Source organism: Mchenga conophoros, linkage group LG22, assembly GCF_057382185.1.
Source record: "Mchenga conophoros isolate Kocher_MC1m ecotype Shallow Benthic linkage group LG22, M_conophoros_male_GT1.1, whole genome shotgun sequence".
NCBI classification, from domain to species: Eukaryota; Metazoa; Chordata; class Actinopteri; order Cichliformes; family Cichlidae; genus Mchenga; species Mchenga conophoros.
Window position 1 is genome coordinate 7616140 of NC_140546.1, and position 21984 is coordinate 7638123.

The window sequence follows — 21984 nt, forward strand, 5'->3', positions numbered from 1 at the left end:
GCTGGGTGTGTGGTGTGTGCTGCATACTGTGCTAGAAACATCAGCTGCAAAGCTGCACAGCCAAGAGTGGAGACAAAAAAAAAAACTATAAACATTGAACCATCGTGCCACGCTGTGTGCGTTGGGTCCTCTGTCACAGGATACTTAATGAGCCTGAGCTGTCACTATGACACCTGAGCTTACTGAGCTACTATCACAAGTTATATTGTATCTAGTCCAATAATATTTAGGCAGTATTCATGAAACTGTACCTAAGTGTGCATTTTATGACAAAAAGTCACAGAAATTTGGATTATTTGGGACTTTATTGACAACCAAAGTATGAAAAGGAGAGAAAGAGCAATGCCGTTTTACTGATACATATTCTACTAATTAATTTTTTAAAGTTTACAGACAAATGAGGAAAACCTTGAAAAATCCTGAACTATAAGCAGAAACACATCTACCAATGTGTTAAAAACATAACCCACACAACCCTCCAGAATCTCAACTTGAACTAAACTCTAAAATCAAAAAACTCAAAATATATCTTAAATCAAACAACAGAGAATAAACATAATCTTCATTAATTAAGAAAAAAATTCAGACATAAAGAAAAATCTTTTAAGGTCTCCTGGAATTCAACACAAGATTGTCTTTTAAATCTAATTTTACGAAAAACATAAGTAAACATGTACAAAATTTAGAAATATATTATGATTCGTTTATCACTGAGAGTGAGGGAATCTCACCATTCATGAGTGATGAAATAATTTACAAGAAAACCCCAGAAAAACTAAACTATTGGATTTTTGAGTTAAGATGAACATACAAAGGTTTATGATACTACAACTGCTGTAATGATTCCACTGTTTCATATTTTTTTAATGTGTTTTATGTCTCTCCAGGTGGTCACATCTTTGTTAGATCTTTCAAATAAAGTGACTTCTTTTTAAACTGAAAACAACAAATTCAGAATATTTTAGTTTCACCATTATGATGTTTATGTTAAACATTTGCCAACTCATTTTCAAACTTCTTGATTAACCAGCATCTGCAACTATATTTTAGATTTTAGATCTTTTTTTAAAAACAAATTTTATGATGTGAACAATCAATTCAATGAATTCTAGTTTATTGAGAAGAACGAGCTGAACCACATCTTCTTTTAGCTCCTCTTTAGGTTTATCCATAAACCTACAGAGATAAAAAAAGAAACACAATAAATGTTAGGATTGTTCAGATCCACAAATAATCTACTTACAGTTTCATTAAGATCTAAAATACTCCTGATTCAGTCAAATATTTACTTCATATGTTTCTGAAGGGAATTAACTCATTTGTTTTAATTTAGTTAAATCATTTCATGAAACTGTTTTTTGAAAGCATTTTTCTTTTAATATGATTTAAAGTTATACAAAACACTTTTTTTGGTTGCATTTAAAAATGAGATTTTATTACAGCCAGTATTTTACATAAGTTTTAAAAAGAAAGATAAAACATGAGACACAAATATGAAGTAACTCACTGTGTGCAGAGCTGTTTGTGGTTTAGGCTTGAGGAAGCATTTGCTCCTTGACTTCACGGTTCTCTACAGCTGTAGGTCAGAAACACAATGTTAGTCCACATCCTGCTCTCATCTGTCACTTTTACAACAATCGAACACAACAGGAAACAGCCCTGAAAGACTGCTTAGATTAAAGTACAGAAACCCTTTTTAATTTAGTGTGAACAAGAGATTAGAGAAAAGGGACAAAGTTTAACTTACGAGATGGTGGACGTTTCTCTGAAATAAAAAGGAAAAAATACATCATGTTAGTAATTTGTTATAAATGTTAACACATTTTTTTCACGTATTATACAGGGCATGAAACATAATTTGATATTTTCATTTTGCAATCTGGATTAACTTAATTTGTAAAGTTAAAAACAGACAGTGGGCTTACTCACTAATGTGTTTATAGATATATTCTGATCTTGCACACAAAATGTGCTCATGTACAATTCTAGTCAATTGTACTTATTAATGTGTTTTTCTCCCCTGTACATATCTGCAGACCTGATGAAAATCAGAGACTCTGCCTTTAAGTCCAAAAATAGAGAAGCTTACACTACAGCCAGAGCAGACCTATCACGGGCCATCAAAGAGGCGAAGCGGCAGTACGGAGATAAGACCAACAACAAAAGTTTCACAAGTACAAAGGACACTCAGCGCATGTGGCAGCGCATCCAAACAATCACGGGCTACAAGCCAACACCTCCGGCATGCAGCAGTGATCCCTCCCTGCCTCACCAACTGTATGACTTCTTTGCACGTTTTGAGGCAGAGAACAAAGAGCCAGCAAGGAAGATGCCCCCCTCCCCCAACGACCAAGTACTCTATCTGTCCACAGCAAAAGGCTACAGGACCTGACAACATACCTGGCCGGGTGCTTCGGGAGTGTGCTGACCAGCTCACAGGCATCTTCACAGACATCCTAAACACATCACACTGAGCTCAGCTGTGGTACCTGCATGCCTCAAAACCACAAAAATCATCCCAGTGCCAAAGAAGTCCACTGTGTCCTGCCTCAATGACTACCGGCCGGTGGCACTTACGCCCATCATCATAAGTGCTTTGAGAGGCTGGTATTGAGGCACATGAAAACTCAGCTTCCACAGAATCTGGACCCGCTACAGTTTGCTTACCGCCCAAACCGCTCCATAGATGATGCCATCTCATCTGCTCTTCACCTTTCTCTCTCCCATCTCAACAAAAAGGACACCTATGTCAGAATGCTGTTTATTGACTTCAGCTCAGCATTCAACACAGTCATTCCACAGAAGCTGGTAAAGTTGGGCCTACTAGGAATAAACACCTCCCTCTGCAATTGGATCTTGGACTTCCTAACTGACAGGCCCCAGTCTGTCTTCATAGGAAATAAAACCTCCAAAGTCCTCAGACTGAGCACAGGATCGCCGCAGGGCTGTGTGCTTAGCCCTCTGCTGTTCACCCTGCTAACACATGACTGTACTGCACAGTACAGCTCAAATCACATCATCAAGTTTGCAGATGACAGAACAGTGGTGGGTCTCATCACCAACAACGATGAGTGTGAATACAGAGAGGAGGTACAACACCTGGTGGACTGGTGTCAGAATAACAACCTGTCTCTAAATGTTCAGAAGACTAAAGAGATGGTTGTTAACTTAAAGAAGAGCTCAACGACCCACGATCATTTTTTACTCTCAGGCAGTTTTTATAATGAGCTTACTGTCAAAACCTGTAATAAAATAAAACAAAGGAATGAAATAAGAAAATAACTTTGGAAATGCTGTTCTGAAAGAGAAACCTGGCCGCTAAGAAAAAAAAAAGCTAAATAATTTTTGTGAGTAAAGCAACTGAAACGATTGTGTCTGAGGAGGAAGCTGGAGAGGGCACACCTTTCTAATGCAGGTAAAGGTGTGCCTTGGTTGTGTTTGTTTGGCAGAGTTGATGGTTAAGAAAAGAGAAGAAATGTTTGGTTTCCAATAACTTAGTTGGTGGTTATTTTGTTCCCTGACAACCAAACTGTAGCTCAGGTGTAAAAAAAAGAAAAGAAAGATGATGCAGGAAAAAAGTAAATAAGTTCTTGTTTCCCACCTGTCTTCTTTTTGTAAATAATGAATGCGATCACAGCGATGGCAGCAAGAACAACCACAGCAACAACAACAGAGATGATCATGTAGATGGAATTTCCTGTGGATCACAGAACAAACAAAAGGTGAGAACAAAAAGTTTCAACAAACAGATAACAATCATGTACAACAGCTTCGTTTATGGTCACTACATGTTTGTCTCACTAATGTTTGTTTTCATTCTAACAATAAAAGTTCTGACATTAAATTTAATTTCAATACATTGCTACACTCAAATTTATTGGCAATGTTTCAAAATATACATTTTCCCCCATTTTTTATGAAATCTTCTAAAACTGTCCATTCGTCAGGTAAATACAGAGATTATAATTGCTTAACAGTGGCCACACATGAACATGTTTTATAGTCATCAATGTTCAGCAAGAACAGAAATGTGGTGGAAAAACACAACTTGGTCTAAACTGATTTAGGTTTTAAAATTATTCTGACAGAAAGAAAACCTAAACAAACAGATTACCTCATCCAACATGAACCACAGGTTATTGCAGTAATTCAAGTGTGTGTTTCCCATGTTTATCACTCATCTGATCCTGATTCCAGACTCACCTTCATTGGTCTTGATCTCTGATTTGTCCAGTTTGGTGACGATGTCCTCGTTCACACCAGAGAGCTGAAACACACATCTGTATCTGTGCCAGTCTTCAGGTTTGACTGATGAGAGATCCAGGTCAACACTCATCTGGAAGGTCCCGTCATTGTTGGTGAGAATCTCTCCTTTGTTCACACCCTCATGAAGCTCCACTCCATCTCTTTTCCAGACCATCTCGACTCTGTTAGGATAGAAACCTGTAGCGTGGCAGGTGACTGGAGAGGAGGAAGACTTCTGGAGGAGAGACACTTTGGGGAGATCTGTGGAGTAAAGACAAACAGTTCATTCTTTCTGTATTATTACTATTACTTGTATTTGAGCTGGAGAGGTGCATAGTGCAGACGAGACGTGAAGAAGAGAGTGCAGACAAGGTGGAGTGGATGGAGACGAGCAAGAGTGGAAAGGAAGGTTTACAAGATGGCAGTGAGACCTGCTGTGATTTAATATCTGAGGATGGTGGCACTGAGACAAATACAGGAGACAGAACTGATGATATTAAAATTATCATAAGGAGTGAGAAGGATTAGAAATGAGTATATCAGAGCTAAAACTGTGGAAGATGATCTGCTGTGGCAACCAGGAGCAACTTGAAAAAGAAGAAGATTATTATTATTAGAAGCATACTGATTTATTTTTGATGTGATGTAGTTTATACAATTAAATGAAATTTAAAGAATGTATTAAAATGCCATACAAAGTGTTATTATATTAATTTAATATCATAGTAAGCAATAAACTGAGACATATTACTATTGGTTAACAATCTAATTCTGGTCATAGATTTTACCTGTTTTCATCAGAGAGCTCCTCCCATAGTTCACATACTTCTTCACCCACTCAGGACACTCCTGGGTGAGGTAGTTCTTATACTGTGCGATCCGACCTCTGTTACTGTCCCACTTCGTCTTTGTCATGACAGCCTGTTGTTCTGGAGCGACCCATGTCTGGTCCTTCAGGTCAAAGCTGATGAAGTCCTCTCCATCATAACCATACTGCATATATCCATTCACTTCACCTGTTTCATCCCATTCACAGCCGTACATCTTCTGGAAAATGTGAACACCTGACAGAAACACAGAGACAAAGACTGCAGTGAACCAGAGAGGCTGCACTAAAGTCTTACACTGACACAGAGACGTGATCAACATATAGAGGATCTACATTTATGGCTGCTTTTGTCTCAGTGGAAGATTTTTAAAACCACTCATCATTAACAATGTAGATTTTAGAAAAAGACACTGGGAAAAAAAACAGATGATTTTGGAGATGAGCGTCATTATTTTTAATTCAGTTTGTGTTTGTCTCGTTTATTTTGTACAAGGGAAAGTTGATTAAAGTTGTTTTTACCCACAGCAGGATTTAGTGACTTAGATTTAGTTTAACGTCAGATTAGCGTCTGAAACCGGACAGAGCGACATTTAAAACGCTGAATGAAACCGCGCCATTCATTCAGCTTAGTGCTCAGAACTGCTACATGCTGCTGTAAAGGAGGAGCTGCTGATGAAGATTACACACTTTTCCTAAGTTTATGCTGAAATTTAAAGCATTTTAAATGATTACAGCATTTTTTTTTTTTAATACAGATTTTTTAAGACATTGAATGGAGGAAAACTGCATTTTTGACCCAAACAAACGCAGAACGGTCTCTGTGAAACAAACAGTCCAAAAAGTTGATTCTGTTCATCTGGACGTCGTGTTTTCAGCGGGAGAAACGTTTCATCGCTCATCTAAATGACTTCTTCAGTCTCAGCTGACTGCAGGTTTCCCCAACTTTGAAACAGGACATCTGCATAATGCCTGATGCTAAAACCACTAACAACAGGCTGTGAGGTCAGTGTCGATCATAAATACACAAACTGTCACGATCATTGATCAGTGGCCCTGAGTAACACGTACAGAGAGTTGAGGAACGGCCTCACAGCCCATTGTTAGTCAGTGCTGCTGGTGATCAAATAGGCAAACTTAAGCGATCACTTTACCGGACTGAGGGATGAGTTGGTGTCTGCGCTCCTTCTTCTTTGATTGGAGTTTAACTACAGTGGATGAGAAACATGAGGAGGCCCCGCATAGTTTAAGAAAACGCCTCACAGCTGTCACTGAGCGCCGGGTAAAGCAGCTCAGTGACCGAGCAAGAGCGCTGTTTTTTCCGCAGCTCTTAAATGTCGCGCACAGCCCTCAAAGACCCCGCCAAAAATGTCGTTTCTTTGGCTGCTCACACGAAGGCTTTCAAACACTGCCCGTTGGCGCTAAATACGGTGTTCTGGCGGGGTTTTCACCAACCTTTGCTGCGTCCTGATTTATTAAATGGCGATTTTTACATCATTTCTTAACCAGACGAATTGGAAAAGTGGCGAATGTTGGCCTAGACGATACCACGGGGCTGTGGTCATGTAATTATGTCTGTACTGTGGATGATTTTGGAGATGAGCGTCAGTATTTTTAATTCAGTTCGTCTCATTTATTTTGTACGAGGGAAAGTTGATTAAAGTTTTTTTACTTGAGGATTTAGTCGCTGTGAGTTTTTTGGGTTAAAGTGAGGAAACATGTCGAGTTAAAGAGGACGTGAAACAGCACATTTTACAGCTTTGACACAAAATTAAGAGCGTTGTGATTTATTCTGGGAGAAGCGTCGGATTCAAAGTGATTCTTGTTTATAGTCATTTTCCAGCTCGCTGTCATGTGGTCGTGACATCACTCATTACGTCACCAGGTCGGCTGGTTGGGCAGCGCTCCCAGGAGAGGTGAGCTCATCAAAAACTATAAAATGGCGGAAGAGGCGAGCTCATCAAAAACTATAAAATGGCGGAAGAGGTGAGCTCATCAGAAACTATAAAATGGCAGAAGAGATGAACTCATTAAAAACTATAAAATGGCGGACGAGATGAACTCATTAAAAACTATAAAATGGCGGAAGAGATGAACTCATTAAAAACTATAAAATGGCGGACGAGATGAACTCATTAAAAACTATAAAATGGCGGACGAGATGAACTCATTAAAAACTATAAAATGGCAGAAGAGATGAACTCATTAAAAACTATAAAATGGCAGAAGAGATGAACTCATTAAAAACTATAAAATGGCGGACGAGGCGAGCTCATCAGAAACTATAAAATGGCGGAAGAGGTGAGCTCATCAAAAACTATAAAATGGCGGAAGAGGCGAGCTCATCAAAAACTATAAAATGGCGGAAGAGGTGAGCTCATCAGAAACTATAAAATGGCAGAAGAGATGAACTCATTAAAAACTATAAAATGGCGGACGAGATGAACTCATTAAAAACTATAAAATGGCGGACGAGATGAACTCATTAAAAACTATAAAATGGCGGACGAGATGAACTCATTAAAAACTATAAAATGGCGGACGAGATGAACTCATTAAAAACTATAAAATGGCAGAAGAGATGAACTCATTAAAAACTATAAAATGGCGGACGAGATGAACTCATTAAAAACTATAAAATGGCAGAAGAGATGAACTCATTAAAAACTATAAAATGGCGGACGAGATGAACTCATTAAAAACTATAAAATGGCGGACGAGATGAACTCATTAAAAACTATAAAATGGCAGAAGAGATGAACTCATTAAAAACTATAAAATGGCGGACGAGGCGAGCTCATCAAAAACTATAAAATGGCGGACGAGGTGAGCTCATTAAAAACTATAAAATGGCGGACGAGATGAACTCATTAAAAACTATAAAATGGCGGACGAGGTGAGCTCATCAAAAACTATAAAATGGTGGAAGATGAAGCCGACAGCTGTTTTGATGCCCCGCCCACACACCTTACAGCTCAGCTTTGGAGCCAGTGAGGAGGAGAGAGAGTGACCACAGGAAACAGCTCAGAGGATCAACAGGTGGAGCGAGCAGGTGAGGAGAGGGCGAGCGACACCACCTGTCGCGTGCGTGAACGCTGCAGGGAGACGGCGAGCGAGTCGAGCTGCTGTCAGGAAGCTGCTGTGGATCCAGCAGGTGCTGACGGTCTGACATCTGAACGTCACAAAGTCGTCTCTAACCTGTCGCCTCCTTTTCTTTATGAAGTCTGACAGAAGGTTAGAAAACGAGCAGCTGCACCACCACGACTCAGAGGTGAACTACACCGACTCAACCTGACAAAGATCATTTACTGATCAACTGTTAGCGTCCAGTTTGTTTCTGCTCTTATCGTAGCTGCAGAACAACGATGATGCTGGACTCAGTTATGCTGGACTCAAAGCCTTTGATACACGGAGCATCGTTTCATCTTTCAATCTTTAAACTAATTTAGTTTCAGTAATTATTTCTCTACATCAGTCAAAACTCTACACAAACAGTAACAGCTGTAATAAACTGATGGCTGCTACATCCACAGATTTAACCTGCATGGAGGAAGAAGACGAGGCGGCTCCGCCTCTCTGCACCTCTTCCTGTTAGTGTTTTATCAGACGAGTAAAATCAGGTGATGTAAAAGGATCTCCGTCACTGGCAGAGAGTTAATCGCAGCACAGCTGACGACACCGCTCTGATTTAGACAAATGAAGGTCAAGTCTGAGCTGCTGCAGTGAACAGTTTCTCCAAAGCTTCCAGATTTTACCTGAATATTAATAAACGTGAACTCATCACAGACGCTCCAAATCTGACCTTTGTAATATCTCCATGAAACAACAGCTTCCATATTTAAGGATGTGAATCACTGAGGAACAAAAGAATGAATCTAAGTCTGATCCCTCCTACAAAAAGAGTTAAAAACAAATTCAGCTCTCTCACTGAGAGGAAGAGTTTTGACTGAAGCAGGAATCTCTGGTGTCCCTGAGGCAGCGCTGGCTCGACGCCTCCATAATAAACCATCAAAGACACTGACAGGCTGCTCTTCAGCTTCATGTGGACGAACAGGAGACGTCACATTAGAAAAACAGCTCGTATGAACTCGATGTAAACGGTGGGCTGAATGTTTCAGATTTCCACACTTTAAACGGCACATTTAAGATAAACTGGCTCAAACAGCTGATCAGAAGCCCCGCCTCCATCCTGAGCGCTACACCTGTTCGTTTTCTCTCCGAGTCGCAGCACCGAGTTTTTCTCGTGTGTAACTTTGTGGATAAAATCCCTGCGAACACGTCGGCCTCTCATCGCCGGGCTTCCTCGTCACAGACTCTCGTCTACAAACACAGTTTGAGCCTCACACTTATTTTATGTGGAACAACAAGGATGTTTGTCCAAGAGGAAATCTGTTTTTCTGGATATTGGTTTGATAATATGATGATGTTGGTAAATCAGCTGTTCCACACAGACGCCGAGCTGCTCTCTGTGAAGAACTCCAGTTAAACATCATCTGCGGCTCCAGGAGATGATGTCACAGCGTATTTAAATATCAGCAACAGTTCAGACTCAACATCTGTCCTGTTCTCTCTGTGACACACTCCCACTGGGAAAACAGGTTTTTTCTGGTGGCTCTAAAAATAAAAACAAATCTATTGGATCTTTATTCCAGAGAAACACGAGCACGTCACCAGATGCAGTTTGTGTTTGGAGCCGTTTGGTGGATGAAACCTGCAGCGACCTGATAAGCATCTGATTACCAACAAAGTTCAAGAAGTTTCTTTAAACTCGTTCATAGACTTGATGTGAAAACGAGCTCGAAGCTGGACTGAAAGCAGACGCTGATGTGAGCTGGAGTTTCTGGAAGAGTCGCCCAGAAGCTGTCGCACGTTTTGCTTTTTGCACTTTTGTTCAGAACTTTTGGTCGAATCTGTGAAGCTTCTGTTGCAGAAAATCTTCTAAAGGTTTTGATTTATTTTGGAAAGATGTTTTATTTGCTCTGAAAACTGAGCGTGAACAAACTAACAGCACCAGCAGAGAGATAATGGACCTCGTTGTTTTATGGGCAAAGTTTCACGTCCATCACAGCGAGGATACTGGGATCACAGCGAGGATACTGGGATCACAGCGAGTACACTGGGATCACAGCGAGGATACTGGGATCACAGCGAGTACACTGGGATCACAGCGAGTATACTGGGATCACAGCGAGGATACTGGGATCACAGCGAGGATACTGGGATCACAGCGAGTACACTGGGATCACAGCGAGGATACTGGGATCACAGCGAGTACACTGGGATCACAGCGAGGATACTGGGATCACAGCGAGTACACTGGGATCACAGCGAGTACACTGGGATCACAGCGAGGATACTGGGATCACAGCGAGGATACTGGGAGACGTCCCTCCTTTCTTGTGTTTGCTGTGAATTCAGGCCGAACGTTCGATCAGTTGAAGACTCGAAGGATCCTGAAGCTGTTCAAACTCTGCTGTTTGTGACAGATAAACAGATTCAACAGAATCTGTTTGATTGTTTCTTTCTCGGCGTTTCTTCATTTAAATAAATGTTTTTAGACGTTTAATAACTGACATCAAACATGTTTGTTTCCCTGTTTTGTGTTTATTCATTTTCAAAAATAATTTTGTTTTGCACTAAAAACAAGAAGCTGCTGTGGATCTGCTGCTCGGGGTCGTCCTGTGTGACCGCCTGTTATCAGCTGCTTCGCTGTGAGAGGGGCGTGTCGGAGGAGCGACCAATCGGCAGCGGGCGCTCTGACGTCTGCTGACGACAGCTTAACGTCGGCGTCTGAAAGCGGACAGAGCGACGTTTGAAACGTGAATCAAACCGCACGGTTTAAGACGAGCCGCTGATTTTAAGCTGAGCTCCACGTCCACGGCTGCTGCTCCACTGATGACCGTTCAAACCGCGCCTGCTGCTGATTGGCTGATAAGATGTGAGGTCACAGCCAGGAATATATTCAGAGTCAGAAAGCAGACTTTGTTTCATTGACGTCGTCTTCGGCTCGTTGGTGACGTGAGTTTAGACTCGTATTATGTCACAGCTGATGACGAGCGCGTCTGTGCTCGATCTGCTCAGGTGAGCCACACAGACAGGTGTCGGATCCTTCTTTGCTAGTAGGCGGGGACAGTGGGAGGGTCAAGGGTGCAACGGTCTGTTCACCCAGGAGGGGTGCTCAGCGTAAGTATTGTTTTTTTGTGGTGTATATGACAATAAACTTCTTGAATTTTCAACAACAAACCAGAGACCAGCAGGTAAACTATGGACACTCTGACTGCTCATTTAATCTGTCAGCCTACAGGATATATTTAAGGATTAAATAAATTATCGGTTTTATTTATCAGTTATTTTATTGACTTATCGTTTTAGCATTGAGCCTTGTTTTTATTGTGGCACAGCACTATGAAGTGAAAAAGTATATGATGAGTGAATAAAATACATTTTCACAGTAAAAAGTTAAACATGAACAAACCTCCAGTTTGGTTGAAGCGCCCCTTTGCAATTTCAATGTTGGCTTTGTAGGTTTGCTGATTACCCATGTAGATCTGAGTGTTTCTTTCCGAGTACTGTGGATCACTGTCAGCAATGTATTTGGCCATCCACTCCTGCTTGACTTGTGCTTTTCCAGTGATGCTGTCATAGTGTTCGATCTCTTGATCATCAACCATCCCAACAGTCACAAACTCTGGGAAATTTGGAATTTGAGTGGATGCGGTGTAGAAATACTTCAGAGAGTGGGTAACTGTAGAAAAAAAATTCATGATTAATTTAGTTTACAAATAATATTCTTAATCTTTTGTACATATAAAGAAAATGTTATTTTCCTGCATTTTCTTTAAATGATCATAATCTCTGTTTTGCCATCAATAAGGACATATATTGAAATGTTAGATACAATGAACACAATTTTTGTTTTATTTTGTATTTTTCTATCTTAAACAAAAGTAAATACTGTGTAAATCTAGTATTTTATTATTAACAGGGTAGAGTTTTGTATCCACATTTATCTTTGCTTTTTATTGTGTTTAAGAATCACATTGTTAGCGCTCTCTGCTGGACAAACTATGTAATAGTAACACTGTGTTAAATTTCTTTTCCTGTTTTGTCCCAATGGTATTGGATATCTTTTAAAGAACAGTCTGCTCCACAATATTTTAGCCATCTGCTGATTTCATATTTGTAAGTAAGTATCGTTTATTTATATAGCACTTATCAAAGTCAAATGTCACAAAGTGCTTCACAAGAAAAATAACAAAACACAATACAGTCATAAATACATCATAAAAAAATAGTCGTTTCTAGTAGGTCATCTTCCCAGTTCATACTGATACCCCACCATATTTTGTTTTCTCAAATCCAATTTTAACGCATTTTTAATGGGCTTTTGTTCTTTGTAGACATTTTATCTTATATCTTTGTATGTATTTATTTTCATTATTCGACGATTATTTACATTTTGTTCAGTCATGTATTTATTGTTTTTTTTTATTTATTAATTTTTCCTTTCCCTGTTCTTGCAACTATATTTTTGTATGTATCCACTACGTGAATAGAACGCGCTTCGAGTTAACTTGCGTTGTTTTCATTTGTGTAAATAAAAGTGACTTGATTTAATAGTCTCATCAATGAATTTGAATTCTACGTTGGCTATAAAGGCTAATAAAATATGAAATAAATTTTCTTTAATTGTTTATGTGTGACCGCATGCGTAATGAAAATCTGAAATAATGAAATGCGGCGATGCATAAATGCTGGATGTTTGCGCAGCGAAACTAGATGCCATTTTACAGACCGAAAGTCTTTACCTCAAAAAGCTAAGTATAATTTTATTAATTATGCTAAAGGGAATATAAACAGCGCAGAAGATGTAAGTCCACGTATTTTAGCCTGTTATTTTCAGAAATAGACAGCAGACTTTCAGACCCTGTTACATTTACACCTCCTTGGAGTTAAAAAGTAATAATTAGGAAATAATAATATGAACCTGGTAACTTTAAGAAAATGATATCGTTATTTTCGCTAAGCTTTTATTTCATATAACGTAGTCTGTGAAGTTGCACTGAAACTATAATATCAACGACTCACAAACAATCCATACGTGTTTCATATGTAAATTTACAAAGAGACAACCAAGTCATAACTCACCTGCCTCACCGCCATAGGTACATAAACCCAGGAGAAGCAGAAAAATCGAAGTCTTCATTGTACCCGGTGGCAGCGTCAACTAGTGAGATAAATGACAAGTTAAGTTGACCACAGAGAGTCCGTACTCCCGCCTCGATCAAGAGCAACTATGGAGGAAACGTGCAAAGACTTCAGTATAAGCCTCCATCTGAGCCAATGGGAATTTACCATGGGCGTCAACGTCACTTGAATCTGGGTCGATCTGACACAGTTAGGTTATTAACGAAAGTGAAAGTAATTTTTACACTAACGCAGTGGTTCTCAAACTGATTCTGACACGCCCCCTTAAGAAACGTTAAAAAAGTCGCACTTGGCATTTTTCATTAACAGTCTACTTCTCTTGTTATTGTTCTTACTACTACACATAGTTTCATTAACAATGTTATCATTAACAATCATAAACAATAAAAAAGCGATGCAAATTGTTGAAGCAATATTTTTCATTTTTCTGGTGGACATGGCAACAAAACAGTGTCATCCACTGTATGTTCTGGTGTTCATGCATCTGGATGGACTACTGCGTGCTAATGGTAGTTTCATTGTACATATTTGCAAGGTAATAAAAATTAAGAGAGACAATAAAGGCTAATTTTTCTTTATCTTTATTGAAGTTTACTATATATTTCAGCCCTCACTTACTAAGTGTTTTTCATTCCTTTGATTTAAAAATTAACATCTAGGCTTAACTGAAAGATAATTAATTTCTTCTTCTTCTTCAGTTTATGGAGTATTGTACATAACTGTTAAACAATGAGTTTCTTTTCTAGATAAAACTGTATGTGTGTGTGTGTTTTGGGTTTTTTTAAACTCTGGTTAGTAAATACCTGCATTCATGTCTTTCACTGGGAAGTTCACTGGTACAATAGCGCCCCATGGAGGCAAGTTCTCTGTCTCATAGTCCCAAAAATGTCATCACTCTTCCATATACAATGCATTTACAGTTTTTTCTGAATGCTTAAACCCTAACTGTGATTCCTGTAGCACAATCTCTAAAACTATTCAGACTTATAGCAAAACCACTCACTGAGTTTGCAAAACTAAAAGCACAAAAACTGCTTTGCACTCAGTTTGCAATTTTGTAACACACACTTTGCAAAACTGTAGGCACAATTCACTGCACAACACTCAATTACCAAATTTCCAACACACTCCTAGCAAAAGTATACACATGTATGGCTATCATTAACACTAATTTGCCAACTGTCTGGCACACTTTCACATGTGAAAACTTTTTTAGATAATTAGTTCACTTTGCAATCAGCCTAAGCACTATAATACAGGTAAGCTGTGTGTGCGGAGTACAATGGAGGGAGCAGAAAGAGTGAGAAGTAGAGGAGGCCGAGGAAGAGGACGTGGAGGTGAAGAAGTAGGATGAAGAGGACGACAAGGACAAGGAGGAGCAAGAGGAAGACGAGGAGGGGGGAGAGGAAGATGAGGAGGGGGGAGAGGAAGGGTAGGAAGAGTAAGAAATAGAATTGCTGATGACATCAGAGCTACAATAGTGGACCATGTAATCAACCGTGGAATGACCCTGAGGGTAGCTGGCCAACGGGTCCAGCCTAACTCGAGCCGCTACACTGTAGCAAGCACCATAAGGACATCTTGAAATGAGAATCGGTTAGTACAGTCACTTTGCACAAAGATTTGTAGCACTGCCATATGCCAATGAGAAACACACCAATACCATTGATGTAAAAATACTGAAATTGTTACTTTACAGAATTGCTAGATGACCAGATGCTGGGGCAGAGGAAGCATGTTCACTGCAGACCAAGTAACCCATATAGTCATTATGGCGATTGCAAATAATCCTATACTTGGAAATAAACACTTGTGTTTGTTTTGATGTGTTTGAATAAACACCAGTACTTGAAGTTTGGATCCCTCTATGCTTATGGATCTATGACAGAAGTATGAGCTCAAACTGACATAGCCTACCTTGTGCACAGAGAAAGCAAAAGCCAGATGTGTTTTGTATTCATACCATCAGTGTGCAGTTGGCGCATTGTGTGCTTAGTAGATGATGGCTTGTGTGCACTGTTTGATACGGAAACACCATTTTTACGAAGGTGTGAAGAGTTAATCTAGCTGTGTTCGCTTTTGCAAGAGAACTACAATGTTTTGATTATTGGGTGACAGGTTTTCTTATTTGTGTGAAGAGTTTTGCAAAATTAGCCAATAGTTACAAAAAATGTGCTTAAGCAATCAGAAAAAACTGTAATGTTTCAGCAAATAGAAACAGACAAATTCCAGCCTGCAATTTCCCTCTACATTTTGGATACACATGTGGATGTAACTTTCATTAAAGAACCACCTAGCCCTAACCAATGCTGGATACAGTTGTTGACAACAATTAAAACGTCAGTAATAAAAAAAAGCACAAACAATGATATTTTGTTTAATTCACACTTGGAGACTGTCTAATTAATGCCACGTACAGACATGTATACAAAACTGCAGTACTAGTATAGTATACCAGATGCAGGCTTTTGAACTGAGAAGTGGTGCTGGCTATAAATTGGGATCTGTTAAGACCAGCTGGTGATATGGCTAAAGTGGGAAGGAAAACCTTTTAACAGAAAGAAACCTTTGGCAGAACCAGGTTTAGGGAGGGGCAGCTATCTGCCACGACAGGTTGGGGGTGAATAAAGTATTCTATAACTAGCAGAGCTAGAATACTTTATTTTTTTGCATATACTTTAAATATACTTATTTAAAAGAAGAATAGACCTAGCAGTAGGCTTGAGAGGCTTTTTTTCTTTTAATACATTTTCTCCTGTCAGTGTCAGGGAGGGAGGTCCTTTTGCTAAAAATCAAACAAACTGAAGCTAAAACTACACACTCTGTAGGCCAAAGTTACATCTGTACTGAACCTCAGTCTTCAGAGGTATATACATGCAGTATATCAGGAGTCGGGGAACTCCAGGCCTCAAGGGCTGGTGTCCTGAAGGATTTAGATGTGTCCTTGATCCAACACAACTGATTCAAATGGCTAAATTACCTCCTCAACATGTCTTGAAGTTCTCCAGAAGCCTGGTAATGAACGAATCATTTGATTCAGGTGTGTTGATGCAGGGTGATATCTAAAACCTGCAGGACACCAGCCCTTGAAGCCTGGAGTTCCCCGCACCTGCACCATATGGATAAGTACTGGGATTAGACATACACTCAACAAAAATATAAACGCAACACCTTTGTTACTGCTCCCATTCCCCATGGGATGGACGTAGAGACCTAAAATTCATTCCAGATACACAATATAACCATCCCTCCCAAACAGTGGTCACAAATCAGTCCAAATGTGTGGTAGTGGGCACATCTGCTATATTGAGATAATCCATCCCACCTCACAGGTGTGCCACATCAGGATGCTGATCTGACATCATGAGTAGTGCACAGGTGTACCTCAGACTGCCCACAACAAAAGGCCACCCTGGAATGTGCAGTTTTTTGCGCTATTGGGGGTCTGGGGACCCAGAACCGGTCAGTATCTGGTGTGACCACCATTTGGCTCATGCAGTGCAACACATCGTCGCATGGAGTCTATCAGATTGTCAATTGTGGCCTGTGGAATGTTGGTCCACTCCACTTCAATGGCTGTGCGAGGTTGTTGGATATTCGTGGGAACTGGTACACGCTGTCGTATACGCCGGTCAAGCACATCCCGAACATGCTCAATGGGTGACATGTCCGGTGAGTATGCTGGCCATGCAAGAACTGGGACATTCTCAGCTGCCATCTGCCCTGAACAATGTGAACCATGATTCATCCGTGAAGCGCACACCTCTCCAACATGCCAGACGCCATCGAATGTGAGCATTTGCCCACACAAGTCTGTTACGGCGACGAGCTGGAGTCAGGTCAAGACCCCGATGAGGACGACGGGCATGCAGATGAGCGTCCCTGAGACGGTTTCTGACAGTTTGTGCAGAAATTGTTTGGTTGTGCAAACCAATTGTTCCAGCAGCTGTCTGGGTGGCTGGTCTCAGACGATCTTGGAGGTGAACCTGCTGGATGTGGAGGTCCTGGGCTGGTGTGGTTACACGAGGTCTGCGGTTGTGAGGCCGGTTGGATGTGCTGTCATATTCTCTGAAACGCCTGTGGAGACGGCTTATGGTTGAGAAATGAACATTCAATGCACGGGCGACAGATCTGGTTGACATTCCTGCTGTCAGCATGCCAATTGCACGCTCCCTCATTGCTTGTGGCATCTGTGGCATTTTGCTGTGAGACAAAACTGCACATTCCAGGGTGGCCTTTTGTTGTGGGCAGTCTGAGGTACACCTGTGCACTACTCATGATGTCAGATCAGCATCCTGATGTGGCACACCTGTGAGGTGGGATGGATTATCTCAATATGGCAGATGTGCCCACTACCACACATTTGGACTGATTTGTGACCACTGTTTGGGAGGGATGGTTATATTGTGTATCTGGAATGAATTTTAGGTCTCTACGTCCATCCCATGGGGAATGGGAGCAGTAACAAAGGTGTTGCGTTTATATTTTTGTTGAGTGTACATCAACTGCACAATGTGGATACCTGAGAAAGTGAAGACAGAGAAGACACTGGGACAGATTGGGCACAAAAAGGGAAACAACATAGTCAAACCAGTAACCAAGAACCATAAATTACAAACTCAGAAACACTACAGAACAACATACTCAGGAACTATTTCATACTTTCAAAGAAGGAGTCAGGCAGTGAAGACAGTGTTTGTGGTGTGTTTGGGCATTGTGATGTACAGCAAAGATAATGAGAAAAGATTCTTCATGAACAAACCTCTAGTTTGGTTGAAGAACAGCTTTGCTAGTTCAGTGTTGGCTCTGAACACCTGTCTTATTCAACACTTCACTCTCTGTGTCTCTCTGTTTCAGGGTCTGTGACTTTGTTCAGCCAGTCCTGTTTGGGCACTGCTCTCCTATTGGTGCTCTCATAGTGAATCATCTGAATTCTATCAACCAAACCAACAGCCACAAACTCTGGGAAGTTTGGCACCTCTGAAGATCCAGTGTAGAAATACTGCAGAGAGTGAATCACTGTAAAATGGGTAGTGAAGGACTTTGTGAATCAAAAGTTTTGAGTTTATTTTTTACATTTGTAATATGTTGTTAATTATTTATCTATAAACATTGAGAAGACACACAGTCGAATCAAACAAAATTGATGTCAAACATTTGTTCTACATTTGTGATGCAAAAAGTTTCATTTGTGGTGCTTTTGTTTTAAAGATATTAATACAAGTTTTTAGAGGTCATACAAAGGTCAACCAGCCCCCCAACAATAACGAAAACAGATAAAATTGATGTCAAATGTTTGTGCTGGTTTGTGATGAACTACCTAATATTTTTGAGTAATTGTATTAAACTTGAGAGGCTCGACTTGACAGTTCCATGTATTTAGTTTTTTCTAACAGGAAGCATGCCTACATTGTTCTGATAGTTTTGTATTTTGTAAATAAAGGTTTTTTTTTTCCTCAGGCACAATGCATAGTTTATTTTAGCTATTTTTACTTTTAAAAGACTAATCATGATAAAAAAAAAATATCCAATAATGGTTTATGCTTCACAACCTTTTCACAGTAAGGAAAGGGGCTGGTTGACCCTGGATTACCTCTAGAAACTTTTATTATTATCTTTAAAATGATAGCAGCACAAACAAACATTTTTGCAGCACAAACGTAGCACAAATGTTTGACATAGTCAGAATCAGAAAAGGGTTTATTGCCAAATGTTGATAAGATTTACAACATTAGGAAATTGCTGTGGTACTTTGTGTAAAACATACTATAAGACAAACACTTAAATAAACATAAAAATAAAATAAAAAACTGTTAAGCAGATTGATATATACATGAATGCAGGTAATGATCATTGCAAAACTAGAACAGATGCAGAGAACACAGTGTAGGGTCATGTGTTTGTGGTGGGAACAGTCATATGGTTATTGTTCATGAGTCCAACAGCAGAGGGGAAGAAACTGTTCTTATGGCGAGAGGTTCTGGTGCGAATGGACCGGAGCCTCCTGCCTGAGGGGAGCAGGTCAAACAGACTGTGTCCAGGGTGAGAAGGGTCAGCTGAGATCCGGGCTGCACGCCCCAGTGTCCTGGAGGTGTACAGGTCCTGCAGAGATGGGAGTCTGCAGCCAATCACCTTCTCAGCAGAGCGCACAACACGCTGCAGTCTCTGTTTGTCCCTGATGGTGGCTCCAGCGTAACACACAGTGATTTAGGAGGTGAGGATGGACTCGATGATTGCAGTGTAGAATTGCATCATCGTCCGTGTTGTCAGGTTGAATTTCTTCAGCTGCCTCAGGAAGTACATCCTCTGCTGGGCTTTCTTGATGACGGAGGTGATGGTGGGCTCCCACTTCAGGTCCTGGGTGATGGTGGTACCCAGGAAGCGAAATGAGTCCACAGTGGTGATGAGGGTGTCAGTCAGGATGATGGGGGGGAGTGGGGCTGTGTGCTTCCTGAAGTCCACAATAATCTCCACTGTCTTCTGGGCATTCAGCACCAGGTTGTTGCATCTGCACCAGGACACCAGAGGTTCAGCCTCCATCCTGTAGGCAGACTCATCCCCGTCCGAGATGAGTCTGATAACATTGGTGTCATCTGCAAACTTGATTAGCTTGACAGACTGGTGGGTGGAGATACAGCAGTTAGTGTACAGGGAGAAGAGCAGAGGAGAAAGAAAACAGCACTGGGGGGAGCCGGTGCTGATGGTCCGGGAGTCCGAGACATTCTTTCCCAGCCTCACATGCTGCTTCCTGTCCGTCAGGAAGTCAGTGATCCACCGGCAGATGGGATCAGGCACATTCATCTGGGAAAGCTTGCCTTGGAGATGGTCTGGAAGGATGGTGTTGAAGGCAGAGCTGAAGTCCACAAACAGGATCCTGGCGTAGGTTGCTGGGGAGTCCAGATGCTGCAGGATGAAGTGTAGAGCCGTGCTGATAGCATCGTCTACAGATCTGTTGGTTCTGTATGCAAACTGCAGAGGGTGGACGTGAGGGTCTTGAATTAGGAGAGAACCAGACGCTCAAATGACTTCATGACCACAGATATCAGAGCCACAGGTCTGTAGTCATTTAGTCTAGTGATCCTTGGCTTCTTGGGGACAAGGATTATGGTGGAGGACTTGAAGCAGGAAGGCACATGACATGCTCCCTGTTAAATCCAGAGTTGAATTCAAAATCCTGCTCCTCACATACAAGGTCTTAAATAATCAGGCCCCATCTTATCTTAATGACCTTGTAGTACCATATCACCCTATTGGAGCACTTCGCTCTCGCACTGCAGGCCTACTTGTTGTTCCTAGAGTATTTAAAAGTAGAATGGGAGGGAGAGCCTTCAGTTTTCAGGCCCCTCTTCTGTGGAACCAGCTTCCAGTTTGGATTGGGGAGACAGACACTATCTCTACTTTTAAATTAGGCTTAAAACTTTCCTTTTTGCTAAAGCATATAGTTAGGGCTGTACCAGGTGACCCTGAATCCTCCCTTAGTTATGCTGCAATAGATGTAGTCTGCCGGGGGATTCCCATGATGCATTGAATATTTCCTTTTCAGTCACTTTTCTCACTCACCATGTGTTAATAGACCTCTCTGCATTGAATCATACCTGTTATTAACCTCTGTCTCTCTTCCACAGCATGTCTTTATCCCGTTTTCCTTCTCTCTCCCGAACCGGTCGCAGCAGATGGGCCCGCCCCTCCCTGAGCCTGGTTCTGCCGGTTTCTTGCTGTTGAAAGGGAATTTTTCCTTCCCACTGTTGCCAAAGTGCTTGCTCATAGGGGTCATATGATTGTTGGGTTTTTCTCTGTATGTATTATTGTATGGTCTTCCTTATAATTTAAATTGCCTTGAGGCAACTGTTCTTGTGATTTGGCGCTATATAAATAAAATTGAATAGAAGAGAATTGAATGCCTGCAGTGAGGAATGGAAAATGCCAGAAAACACTGGGGACAGCTCGTTTGTAAAGTGTCTGAGAGTGGCAGGAGACACATCGTCTGGACTGGGAGCTTTCCGAGCATTCATGCTCTTAGGCTACGTCCACACTAGCCCGGATAGATTTGAAAATGGTGTTTTCCTCTGAAAATGGTCTGCGTCCACACTAGCGTTTTCAGTCGTTTTCACAGAGTTGTGCGTCCACATTGAAACGGCCAAAAACGCTTACGTTCCAGTACTGTGCATGTGTGAAGCGCAAGAAGATTCGACCCGCATCCTTTCTGTCTGCTGTTTATTTACTTTCCGGCTCTTTGAAACGTCGCGGCAAAATGTTGAGGAAAAGCACCACGTTTTTTAAATGGACTAACAATGAGGTACAGTTGTTGCTGCGAGTAACACAAAAGTACAAAGTTGCAAAAGCAACTGAGAATTAAAGAATTTGAAGAAAAGCTATCTGGAGCATGTACAGACTGATATTAATCTTTAATAGGGCTGTCAAAATTGAGAGCAAACAAAACAACTGCTGTGTAATGCCCTCCGCTATCTTAGTCTAATTGGTAACATGACTGCATCATATGACTAACATGCGTCATCATCTAAGGAGCTTGGAAAGAAAAGCGTCTGGACTTCTTTAAGTTGCTTGAAGACGTTTCACCTGTCATCCGAGAAGCTTCTTCAGTTCTAGGGTCAAATGGTGGAGAGTCCCAGATTTAAGCTCTGTGGGAGTAACCCACCGAGAGGGACAAAGGACCCCTAATGATCCTCTACCTATATCACATGATA

At 40.9% G+C, this 21984-nt stretch overlaps 1 protein-coding gene across 1 annotated transcript; it reads right to left on the minus strand.

Annotated features, from left to right (window-relative positions):
• Positions 1-286: 286 nt before the first annotated feature.
• Positions 287-13380, minus strand: LOC146548718 (major histocompatibility complex class I-related protein 1). Its single transcript, XM_085263075.1, has 8 exons — positions 13220-13380; positions 11547-11816; positions 5034-5309; positions 4204-4506; positions 3602-3697; positions 1748-1765; positions 1508-1576; positions 287-1176 (listed from the first exon to the last, which is right to left on the minus strand). The coding sequence occupies exons 1-7, from the start codon at positions 13275-13277 to the stop codon at positions 1530-1532; spliced, it is 1068 nt and encodes a 355-aa protein (XP_085119201.1). The 5' UTR covers positions 13278-13380; the 3' UTR covers positions 287-1176; positions 1508-1529.
• Between the last annotated feature and the right edge of the window lie 8604 nt (positions 13381-21984).